At 41.5% G+C, this 12733-nt stretch overlaps 1 protein-coding gene across 1 annotated transcript; it reads right to left on the bottom strand.

Moving 5' to 3' along the window:
- Nucleotides 1-374: 374 nt before the first annotated feature.
- Nucleotides 375-3683, bottom strand: LOC135745056 (E3 SUMO-protein ligase ZBED1-like). The gene is made up of 3 exons (XM_065263466.1): nt 2390-3683; nt 1766-1982; nt 375-1589 (listed from the first exon to the last, which is right to left on the bottom strand). Exons 1-3 carry the CDS (start codon nt 3502-3504, stop codon nt 1152-1154), a joined length of 1770 nt encoding a protein of 589 aa, XP_065119538.1. The 5' UTR covers nt 3505-3683; the 3' UTR covers nt 375-1151.
- Between the last annotated feature and the right edge of the window lie 9050 nt (nt 3684-12733).

The raw sequence follows: 12733 nt of genomic DNA, 5'->3' as shown, positions 1-12733 counted from the left end.
AAGAAAACATTGAAAGGGAGTGCGGAGAGACTGTAAAAGTCAGCAAATATTCATCCTGGAATCTGAAGCGGCACATTGCAAGAAAGCACAAGGATGTGCTACGAAAACATGGTAATAATGCATCAAAAGGTAAGCTAGTTACATACTATTCGATGATAAATAAATAGCTACACATGAATAGGTAAGGTAAAATGCTTGTGTTGAATGGAGCCATAAATCCGATCATGATGACATGCGGACAAAATCATGGCCACGAATTATCTTTTATGCTACATTATGGACACTTCTTTTTCTTATTTAGTTTAAAGTAAATATTCAACAGTTTGTTCCTTGGAATTAATTATTATAATTAGGGCCGGGACTCGATTAAAAAAATTAATCTAATTAATTAGAGGCTTTGTAATTAATTAATCGAAATTAATCGCATTTTAATTGCATATTAAAATTTGACCTGAGAACAGTGAGAAGTTATTTTTTTCACATGGAGTTTTTGTATACCATTGAATAATGACTGAATACATAAGCTTAAGCAACAAAATATTGTTTATTTTTGTTCAACCAAGTCAAACAGACTAGTGCAATTTTTGCCATTAAGTGTAGCAATAACACATTTAGAAAGAAATGTAGAACATTTCAAAAATTCAGGCAGCCTATAGGTAGGTAGACCTTTTGTAAACTATGTTTTTTTAAGTAAAACACAAAACTTTCAAGTAAATTCAGTCAGAACATTGGAACCCCTGACTATTAGAAAACATCTCTCTGTTGCTTCAGAGGCCATAACAGACTTTGTTGATTTACCAACAGCTGGTTAAAAAATAAAGTTAATTTCAGTCCAACTCTCAATAAACTTGGCCAAACCAATAAAGAGTTCAACATAAAGTGCCAGTTGCACCAACAACATAATACATAGTTCAACATAAAGTGTACCATTTAAAATAAAATAATAAAGTGCCAGTTGCACCAACAACATAATACATAGTTCAACATAAAGTGTACCATTTAAAATAAAATAATAAAGTGCCAGTGATTGACCTCAGTCCCTATTCTTCCAATATCCTGATGAAAAATAAATCTCTCATTTGCTTAGGCCACTGTTTAATCAACATTTCAGTAACAACAACCCCATTGGCCTCAGGATACATCTATGACTACTACTTCTCCTTCTCTTTTAGCCAGTTGCTGAGACACACTAGCCTGTTCACATTTTCAGAGCTCAAGGCTGCCCTTTTTTTTTGAACAATGTTGCCTGCCTGTGAGAAAAGTCTCTCGCAAGGGACAGAAGTGGCAGGGCTGCCCAGATACTTGCGAGCCAGGGCAGAAAGCTGTGGATGTGCTCCCTCATGAGTGGACCACCACTGCAGAGGGCAGTCTGTCTCACTGATGGTGGGCTCTGCCCTGTAGCGAGCCAGAGCCACGTTGTGCCTCTCTTCATCCTCTGATTCAGAGTCTGAATTAAACAGTAGGAGGCTCCTCTTCCTTGCTGGCTCCTCTGTGGGTTCTGGAGTGGCTCTGTTTGGTTCTATTCGCAGCAGTGCCTCAATGCTGGTCCACACCCCTTCTCGCTCTCCTCTTGGTAGACACTTTAGGTCCTTAGAATCAGAATCAGGTTTATTGTCACATCACAGATTTACAGAGTAAAACATGGGTGAAACTAATTTTCATACATGGTTCCCATAGAAAGAGGGGGGGGGGGGGGAGAGGGGGAGCAGGGGAAAGGGGGTCAAAAAGAAAGAGTAAAAACAAAGAAGACCATTACACATGATACCTTAAAGCGGGGGTCGAGTGCTGTAGCCACCCTGAGCCATCCAAGATTGAGGGTATCTTGGCGTTGAGACAGGTCCTTTTTAAAGTCACCCTTGAACCTCACCACATAGGCTGGGTCATCATCTGAGACCTCCATGATGTGGGTCAGGTGGCGGAGAGCAGGTAACACAACAGAGCACGAGACATAAGTCTCCCCCCCAAGGAGCTCAGTCACATATCTGCAGAGGATAGTTTAGGAAAGTGATTAATTATTGTGCCAATTAATAGTAGATTACTAACAGTAGCAACTTTATACTATACTGCCCTACAAAGGCAAAAGGCAGTAACTTCGTTTTTGGTCAAAAATTACTTATTGATATTTTTGAGACATTCAAGACTTCCTTTATTATTTGCATTAGTATCTTGAGTCAATTTGATGTTTTTTTCGAGAAAATTAAAATAAAGAAGAAATTAACTGACAATTGAAACTCACTAAGTCTAAACTTTAAAGTCATTTTTCACACTCTAGTGAGTTAAGGTCTTTTGCCTTTGTAGGGCAGTATAGTCATAGTGATATTGATTTTTTTTGTCATAGTGATATTGATATTCAGTACAATAAATTTAAAAACAGTGGTTGGGTGTTTACCTGCATGGTTTAAGGAGGGTCTCGAGCCTCTGCAGTCTGTCCCACTCTGCTGTTGTTAACATGGTGAGCTTGTGCTTCTGTTTGGCTAGAGTAAGCTTCACAGCCTCTTGATTCCGCAGCAGACGAGAGATCATAAACAGTGTTGAATTCCACCTTGTGGAAACATCCTGTATCAGTGGCTCTTCGTCTTGTTCTAGTTGTGTTTGCTCCTTGTGCAGTTCCTCTGTGTTTGAGGGGCTGTGTTTAAAATGCCCCACTATTTTACGACATTTTGCCAATGTGGCTGTGAACCCGCTGTCAGCAAGGCAAACTGTGATGGTCCTCTGCAACACGTGAGCAACACACGGCATGTGTTGGAATGTGAGCCGTCTCATTGCAGCCATCATCGTTCGGGCACTGTCTGTTCCGATTGTGGTGACTTTTTGTGTGATTTCCCATGCCTCTGCCACAGACTCAAAATCTTCTGCCACGTTTTCAGCAAAGTGCCTAGCGGTGGTTTTCTGAATAGTTAAGGCAAATGAGTGAAGACGCCACTTGACGTCAATAAAGTGTGCCGTCACACCGAGGTAATTTGAATTGCTTACCGAGGTCCAATGATCCCCAGTCAGGGCAACACACTCGGCTTTCTCCAATAAATTCTCTTTATCTGCCTTTTCAGTGTCATAAAGGTGCTGGACTCTTTTTGTCACTGTCTTTCTGCATGGCAGCTCGTATGTTGTGTCAGACGACGCAATCTGTAGTACTTTTTGCAAGCCTTTATCTTCAACCACTCCAAGTGGTCTACAGTCGAGTGCAATCCAGTGAGCCAGGCCGTTTGTTATTTTTTCAGACGTTGACTTAGTTACCCTGGTCCTTAAACCAGTCATCTGGTGGAGTGTGGGTTGGGTGTGGGTCCTCGAACTACTCGGAGTCGGGCTTACGTCCACGCTAGCTGCTATATGTTTGGCACTTAGGTGATACTTAAGGCTCGATGTGCTGCGGTGATATGCGAATTCCTTGTGGCATATCTTGCATATAACCATGCTCTTATCGACACTTCCATCCGTTCGTTTTTTATAACTAAATTTCCCATCCACGGGGCCAACCAAAGCGGTCTCATCAGCTCCTTCGTTCATGTTCACTGCGGTTTGTTGTTGTTGTCTGAACGCTAGTTGGTGCTCCAGTATAATCGGTCTGGCGCAACTCGTCCAGTGAGAAACGTTCCGCGGTGCAAAAATAAGTGCGATTAAAATGCGTTAAAATGTCTAACGCGTTAATTTTTGTGTAATTAATTAATCTTAATTAACGCGTTAAAGTCCCGGCCCTAATTATAATATTTCGTAATTACTATTACAATTATTATTACTTCAAATTATGAATTAGCCTAGTAAAACATGTGGATGTCGTGGAAACAAATTGTTAATTTGAATTATATCCAGAGCTCCGTATCAAACTGGATCTTAGCTAACAAACAACTGTATGTAAATACAGAAAAACACACTACAAAAGTTACTACATCATTTTAAAATATTATTTAAAAAAAACTTAACCGAACCATTAAGCAGACATATAATTTAGATGTAGGCAACATTAAATAATAATAATAATAATAATAAATAATTATTCTTCTAAATATCAATTAAGCGTCATTAATAATAAAAATAATAATACAAATATTACAAAACGTCATGCAATTGTTAATGTGTCTTTAATCCCGCTATTTAAACTCCCAAGTAAAACAATTTTGTTTCTTTCCACTTCCCTGGTTTCTCGTCTTTGCCGTCTTCCATGTGTCAATGTCGTAAAATGAGGGCGTGGGGGAGGTGGAGACTTGAATTTATATGGGCTTGTTATTCTAATGACGATCGTTTTCAGCCGCCGCATTTATGAAGGGCAGATATTGCTTACACCTGAATTTCAGAGGTACGCACAGTTTCATAAATCAGGCGGTGAGAGGAGTGTAAGCGTAATCTTACGCCAACATATACGCCCGTTTCTACGCAAGAATGATAAATGAGGGCCACTGTGTCTAAAAATAATAACACAAAATACACAAAATATTAAAAAATTCTGATCTTTCATGTCTTTATTGAGAACCACCTCATAGAGCTTTTGGAAAAAGTATGTGAACCCTTGAAGTAATGACCTCAACAAAGTTCATTGGAGTCAGATTTTAACACATCTGAAGTCTTGTTAAGATAAAGTCTTGAAGTTTTGCTCTGCACAAGAAGAACAGGCTTATGTGAGCCATCAGAGCTTTCACAGGGGCTACGATCAAGAATTGTTGCTTTACATAAACCTGGAAAGGATTACAAAGTTATTTTAAAGACTTTAGAAATTCACCAGTCTACAGTTATAGGAAAACAATCTACAAATGGAGAAAATGACACCAAACCTTTTGGAGTGGCCAAGTCAGAGCCCAGATGAGATGCTATGGATTGACTTGAGGAGGGCCATACACATGAGACATCCAAAGAAAATGACAGACGGTTTTGACGCTTGTGCAGCAGGCACTTATTTTGACAAAAAACGTGATGCACATGGTTCACATGACGCAACAAACACATATTTTGAAAACACGAGTAACACACATATTTTGAATTTGTGCTCCTCGGAAGAGCAGTCACAAGCCGCCACTGGTGCAACAGGTGATTTCCATAATGATCAACGCAATCTACTAAGAGCAGCGTAAATTATGCTGCGTTCCAGGCAACCGGTAACCCGTAAATCACGACTTCAAAACCACGACTCACGACTCTGAACTGGGAGTCCATCGATCTAGTACGAGTTCACAGGTGGGAAGTCACGGGTTTGAGTGCTGTTCCAGTGCACTTTCACAGGAAGAAGGTTGTAAATATACGGGCTCAAAAACCTGCCTGGAACGCAGCATTAGTTCAGGGTCGCATATAAGCAGATAGTTCAGCGCCATGGACATCACAGCTAATGAACCATAGAACACTTAAAAGTGAAGGTTTACAATAAGTTTTAAAACACCTGGTATTGTGTGACTTCTCCTAGTGACTCCTCTTATTTTTCGTTCAGCAAATAAAAAAATGGCTTGGCAAACAATATTTTTGAATAATATCTTTCTATGTTATTCCAAATAATCTGTTATATCATTTTTAAAAAATCCTCTAGCCTTGTATCATGCACTCTCTTATGCGGTCTATCAGCTACAATTTCAGCCATTTCAAGGGCAAAATGATTTAAGACATGCTTTTTTCTGAGTTAAATAATGGCACAAAAAACAATAATATCACACACATCATAATAATAATAATAATAATACTTTAAATTTATATAGCGCTTTTCTTAGTACTCAAAGCGCTTTACATATGAATGGGGGAATCTCCTCAACCACCACCAACGTGCAGCATCCAGCATCCAGCCACCACATAAGTAAATAACTTGCGTGAATCATTTAAATAATCTCCTCCCATAAAATTGCATCTGAAAGGGAAACTAGAAATGCAATAAGATTAGTGGCAAAAATAACTAGACCACACCTTTTCAACGCTAATGATCCACTGCACGTCTTTAGTAAATCCTGACAGTCATTACACTGAAAAACAAAATGATTCATTCAATTTAATCAAATTTTTTAAGGTACTGTAAGTGGTTGCAATCAGTTTATTTGATTTCAATTAATTGAATGAATCATTTTTTTCAGTGATTTAACAACAAAATTATGGTTTTCGCTGGCGCAAGCTGTTAGTAAATGTTAGTAAAGTTCAGGTGGAGGTGGAAAAGCTAAGATATGAGGCTATGATAAGAGGCTTTTAATAAATGATGCAACACAGAGAAAGTCGCCACATTAGCAGTGGGAAAAAAAGTAGCAACTTGCGAACCGACAGTAACTCCTGACATTTAAACCTGCATTTTACTTCCTTACTAAAAAATTCCAAAAGGCAAGGTTATATGTTTTGATTAAATACATTTAGATTTATTTGTTTTGATTAAAATTTTCAAGGATTTTTACACCCTTACACAGAGGTGGGTTTTTTGTAATTAATTAGGTCTTCTTACACGTAAAAAAAAAAAACATTTTGAAAGTTTAATCAATTTGAAATTACAATTTCAACTTTCTTAACTAGTAAGGAGTGCAAATAATTATATGAAAAAATGCTGAAATAACTTCAAGAAAGTTGAAATTAATTGATTAAATTGATTCAACTTTCAGAACTTTAGCCCACCAAGGATTTTTTTTCTAGTGTAGAGCTTGTTTTTTTAAATTTAGCAACAATCAGAATATTTCTATCACATTTGTTAAACAACAGAGATTCATTTCAAAATAATAATAATGTACCACCACCAGCACAAATACAAAAGTGAAAGAAGAGAAAAGAAGATTTGCATTCCATAAAAAAATAAATGTCAATTTCATGCCCTTAAACTAAGAGTTTTTTGTTGTGTTTTTCTAAAGCTTTTTCCTGCAAGAAACTGGCGTTATATTTTTATTTCACATTGTGTGAATGTATAATGCATAATGATGAATGATAAATGATCCTGAATGAGATGATCAATTATAAATAGTCATTGTTTTGCATCATATTTCTTATTAATTTTTGATGCAACAGATGTCACAGGCTGGTTTGAAAGAGTTAGACCACACACAGCATTGTTTTATTTCCCTATTATTGCCATTTGCTTTTAAGGTTCATTGCTATTCCTGTAGTAATTGCTCTGTGCCACATTGTAGGATGGCTGCAGGTGCAAGAGCTTGATAATGAAGCACTCTGCAGTGTGGGTGGCAGCTGTGCTTGACTCTAGAGAGGCAAAAGCCATATCCCCTAAACACATACACCTTCCGTGGACTCAGCACTTTGAGGGACTTGTGTGGTGAAACTGAAGTTACTTTCCCAGCTGGCCACTTCCTCTCCTTATGCAAATATATTACAGGTGCACTCGATTTCAATTAGTCTCCTTTATTAATAAGAGAGCATGACCTGTGTTCGCTTTGATTCTGTGTGGACCTGGCTGCAAGAACAGGTGCTGACCAAAAAAACAATTGGTGGTCTTTGTAAACAGTACAACTGCACGTATCTAGCAGATTTCATACTTTTAAACAATGAAGTTTTACTGAAAAACATAATGTTGCCAAACATGTAGTCTGCCCAACAAAATGCATACAATGGTAAACTATAGTGATATACTTAAAAATACAAAAATAGGGTCTAATATAAATGATAGCTAATTATTTTTACAGTTTTGACCTGACCATAGCATGGCGTGGATTTCGATTAAATTCAGAAAATGTAATAAAAGAGTTGTGCAAATCACTCCGCCCAAGTAGCAGTGCTTTGCCTTCTGAGAATATAGTTCCCAGTATATATATTGTTAAAAGGTGGCTGTGTCTCTTATGACCTTGTTTTTTGTACACGCTGTGACCATACAAATCACAACACATAACGCATATTGCGTTATTTTGTCACTTTTTGGGAGCAGTTTGCTAGCTGGAGCCATTCACTTCCAGTCTTTGTGCTAAGCTAAGCTAGGGCTGCGTCAGACAGAGTTACAGCACCCACGGAGATGAGAAAGGTATGTATGGACTTATCTAACTCTGGGGGACACAGTGAATAAGCTAAATTCCCAAAACGTGGGCATGTTCCTTTAAATATGTGCCAGCTCGAGTATGACTGCCTCCCCAGCTGAGTCCTGCTTACTTACAAGGTTTCATTGTAGCTACTTAACAGCTCAGGGTGTTTGCTGACCAGGTGCTTTATAACAATTCAAATGCTTTACAGAGTATTGTGAAAAGCAATACAAAATCAAATGAATTTAAAAAGCACGTAGGACCACAGAAAAATAATGCTACACGCCTTGTTCAGCCCGCTGCCATTTTGATTCCAAAATGAATCTGTGAGGGACAGAAGTCTAGAGCATATGCTTAAATCATATTGTTTTGTACCGGAATGCTTGTCACACAGCCATTAAAACAGAAAATCATTCACAAAAAAAATTCCACAGGATAAAACATTTCAGAAATCATGGATTTTTAAAATTAGAATAGACAAATGACCTACATTTAGTAAGAACAGCAAAATGTGTACATGAAATCTGTTTTGTGTTAACCTGCTGACTAATTTAAAATTTTATAAGCAGTGGCACCTGCAGCCGGTGATGTGCGTACCAATGCTGTTTTATTTTTTACATAATTTTGTATTGATTGTTGATGTATCTGTGTATGTGTCACCAGGTGACTATGGGAGGGCGGGAACCAAAAGTGGCGGAGAAAGGTTCCGCGAAGATGGTTTCCGCCCGGGCCCGATTTTTAACTGCACCAGTTTACTTCCTGGTCTCCCTGACGACGAAAATCATGAGGAAACGAGCAACAGGTGTGGCGACTCAGTGAAGCAACACATGATTGGAGGAGAGAGTAAAGACAAGCCATATAAAAAGGTCCAAGAAGCACAAAGGCAGGAGAGCTGTTTTCGGGCGTGAGTCCCTTTATGCCTTGGGCAAACCGAACCACATGCCTCGTCCCTGGAGGAGCCAAAGGGCGCCGTTGATCCGTGAGTCACCTATGGTGGAAGGAAAGAGTGCGGCCGCCAGAAGAGGCGAAAAGGACGGGGCTGTGAAGAAATTAAAGGGACACCACACCGGCGTGCTTGTGGTGTACTTTGTCTACGCTGTGTTGCTGCTTTGCAGATGAACCAGGCTGGTTGGATCGTGCTATTGGGGAAGAGAGAAGAAAGGGACAGTCAGTTGACGAAGGAATATTGAGGAGTTTCATCAGAGAAGGAGTGAACACAGAGCCATCAAGAGTGTAGCGAATAACAGTTGTGGACAACTAAGCGTGAGTAACCGATGCGGTACTTATCTGAGCCATACTTGTACGAAGAGTTGTTTTGGTGTGTTCCTGTGTGTTTTTGAGGTCCCTGGCCCCACTGGAGAGGACAGCGTGGGTGAGCCGTGGGTTGACCGGAAGTACGGACGAAGGACCTGATAGGAAGCACCGTTCGCTAGTAGAACAGTGGCCCTGTGGGGAAACGGAAACACAGGTGAGCCAGGGGAGAGGAATCAACACGCCGGGCCTGTGATTACACACATCTTACTCTCATTGGCGGTCCAGTCACTGCCCAACCATCCTCTCGAGGTCGTCGTAGCCAGGTGGCAAGGGCGATTTAAAAACCACGTGAAGTTTATAAGAGTGCTGTGGGTGAGTTTCACTGATTGATGGTGTTTACGCTTTACTTGCTGTGTGTATGCTGTGCTTGTAGCGTTCAAACTGCCTAGCCTCAGACGAGTCGCGAGACGACGACATCCGTTGTGGCCTGGGTCCTAAGGAGAGCGAGAATATTTAGCCCTGTGCCCGGGGTGTGTCCACGAGAGCTTCGTTTATCCATAGAGCAGACAGTGGTGAAGCCCAGTGAGTATTACCAAGAGTGTACTGTGCGGACTGTGGGTTGTAGCAGTGGATGTACTGACCTTTCCACCAGAAGCTCGTGGTGAGCGGAGCCCCGACGAAAGTTCGCCCCAACTCGTGACCCCGGTTGGTGAAGAAGGAGGGGGAGTTCGGGAAGCGTTCGGCTCCGTGTCATCAGCCCCACTAGTCCCTACGACGCCCGGACAGTTTGAGTGGATGGGCGAAGGAATACGGTGTACCAGCACTGTAGCGAAAGCCCACTGTTTGTAAGGAAAGCTCTGTGTACGAAGATCCCCAGTACTGTGAGTAACGTGACCTGTAAAGTAAACCTGTTCTGTGCTTATAGCAAATACCTACCTGTACAAGTGAAGCTCTGTGTGTGTACGAAGATCCCCAGTGCTGTGAGTAACGTGACCTGTAAAGTAAACCTGTTCTGTGCTTATAGCAAATACCTACCTGTACAAGTGAAGCTCTGTGTGTGTACGAAGATCCCCAGTGCTGTGAGTAACGTGACCTGTAAAGTAAACCTGTTCTGTGCTTATAGCAAATACCTACCTGTACAAGTGAAGCTCTGTGTGTGTACGAAGATCCCCAGTGCTGTGAGTAACGTGACCTGTGAAGTAAACCTGTTTTGTGCTTATAGCAAATATCTACCTGTACAAGTGAAGCTCTGTGTGTGAACGAAAATCCCCAGTGCTGTGAGTAACGTGACCTGTGAAGCTAACCTGTTCTGTGCTTAGAGCAATTACCTACCTGTACCTGTGATGTCCTGTGGACACGAAGATCCCCCAGCGCTGTGAGTAACATAACCTGTGAAGTAAAACTGTTCTGTGCTCCCAGCAGATACCTACCTGTCCAAGTGAACCCCTGCGTGGAGGAAGGGCCTTCAGCACCGGGGATAGCGAAACCTGTGGAGTAAACTTGACCTGTGTGCAAACCCTTACTTACCTGTTCTGCCGAAGGTCTCGGGTGGACGAACAGCGTTTGGCATCAAAGTACTTTATCTTTCTGACTTTTGTTTGATTCTGCCTCCAGGAGAAGCGGAGCGCGCCACGGATTGTTGGGCCAGAGCCCCTACGGAGCCCCTGTCCCCAGTCTTTCCCTTAAGTGGCCCTGGAGGCGAAGAAGAGACACATTAGTTTTAAATTGCCCTTCCCCCTTTCCTCCCTTTCCTTTTAAATATTTAATAAAGTTTATTTTAATTATAGTATACTCGTCTGTCTGGTCATTGGGGTGGTCTTGGGAAACTCCTCGAGGTGGAAGAGTTGAGAGGGGTGTGACCCTTAGCATAGTTGGGTCCGCCCTCGGGGTGTGACATATGCTCAAAGCATATTAAGAAAGCAAGAGAGAATAAGGAAAACTTAAAGGTGTGCATTTGTGTGTTGTGAAATTCGATGTGCATAGGTTAGTTTAGTCTTTGTAATTGGCACAAAATATAACGGATTGCAACTGTAATTCCCATCCCTGTCCAGTTGGTCGAAACTGCACATAATGATTAGCCGATGGGGACACTTCAAATGTTTTAGGCGCAATACAAAAAGGGTATTATTCCTTCCTATATTTGGAGTAAAAATTCCTTTTTCCTTTGTAAGCTTCAAGCAAAACTGTCGGCAGGTTGCTGGAGGGCCAGAGTTATACTTTCAAACTTTAGAAAAAAAAACATCAAAAAGTGCCTATCTATTTTTGTGTTTATTAGAGGACTGACAACACATACAACCATGTTTAGCACTTTCAACAGTGTTTTATGTAATTTCAAAGGGTTTCCTGTAAAATGATACCAAACTTTTGTATGTAAATGTCACAGGAGTGACGATCTTTTAGGCGGAACCAAAAATTGGGAAGGTTTGGTTCCGCCCGGATGTTTCCGCCCGGACCGGTAAGAGAAAACACCGGACATCCGGTAGCGTCGCGAACGCTGTAATCAGCCAAACTACACACAGCTGGGAGTTATTAAGAGGAGCGCCGGGTGATTGGAGGAGAGCAACACCTAGGAGAGTATTTAAGAACCGTTTAAACCACGGTTGTTGTTGTTGTTATCCCTGTTGTGTTGGTGTGTATTGTAGCGCCGAGTTGGGCTCGCCGGATACGCTATTTTTGGATCGCTGTATTGCTCTCTCTCTCTCTCGTTTGGATCGTAGATCGATGCTAATGAGGATATCGACGACCTTATAGGTGAAATACTAGACGGACACTGACGTTGGATGAGAGAAACGGAGGAAGAGGAAAACTTACTGTTGTGAGTATACACCTGTGGAAAAGTGGTGTTGGTGGCTGGAAAACGCCCTGTCTATGCATCTGGAGTTATTACAGCGTGCAGTCAACCTAGGACGAAGAAAGACAGAGATTGTGAGTAACCAAATCCCTTGAAGTAGGTGTTTTGTATGTATTTGACCTATACATCGGTTTGAGTGTTTTCAAGAGAGACTGAGTGGCCCTACCCCTGTACCAGTGTGGTGGGTGAGCCGAAGGGTTCTCGTGTGGAAGCAGCTACAGTGACGACAACAAACAAATACTAGGCCGTCTACCATCTCCCTATTCTCGCCCAGAGCGAAGTGGAAGAGGACGGGTGTCTATTGTGTGCACTGAGCGTAGTGGGTGAGTCTTTGGATGTAGAAATTTTCACTTGAAGTGGTGCTGTGTAATGCTGTGTATTGCAGTGAGAGTGCTGTGTCTTGTCTGACGTAACCCCGCCTTCAGTCACTCGTCCCGGGACGACGAAGAGGAAAAACGGCGCTAGAGAATACCTGTACGATTATGCTGTAGTGTGTTTTCAGTCTAACAGTATCACAGAGTGGCGGCGAAGAACTGTGCGATTGGCGGTGTGTGTGAGTATCACATCTACTATAGTTACCTTACTTGTGTCTTTTTCATCATCACAGAGTAGAGGCGAAAGAGATCCGCCGGCCCGAGGTCTCGACGAAAGGGCGCCCCGGTCCAGTTTTCGATCGACCAACGGGTCTCGAGGAAAGGGCAGCGCTCGATCCGGTGTGCCGGCGTGA

The sequence above is a fragment of the Paramisgurnus dabryanus genome, chromosome 1, assembly GCF_030506205.2.
Source record: "Paramisgurnus dabryanus chromosome 1, PD_genome_1.1, whole genome shotgun sequence".
NCBI classification, from domain to species: Eukaryota; Metazoa; Chordata; class Actinopteri; order Cypriniformes; family Cobitidae; genus Paramisgurnus; species Paramisgurnus dabryanus.
Note: the sequence above shows the minus strand (reverse complement) of the source record. Positions and strands in the feature narration are given on the sequence as shown.

What these genes read in the sequence shown, in the direction of transcription:
- LOC135745056 (XM_065263466.1), bottom strand. Translation starts at nt 3,504, where the DNA reads ATGAACGAAGGAGCTGATGAGACCGCTTTGGTTGGCCCCGTGGATGGG. An exon ending in ACCCTCCTTAAACCATGCAG is followed by an intron (nt 1,983 to 2,389) that starts GTAAACACCCAA and finishes TATCCTCTGCAG; the next exon opens with ATATGTGACTGAGCTCCTTG. An exon ending in CACTCGACCCCCGCTTTAAG is followed by an intron (nt 1,590 to 1,765) that starts GTATCATGTGTA and finishes TCTGATTCTAAG; the next exon opens with GACCTAAAGTGTCTACCAAG.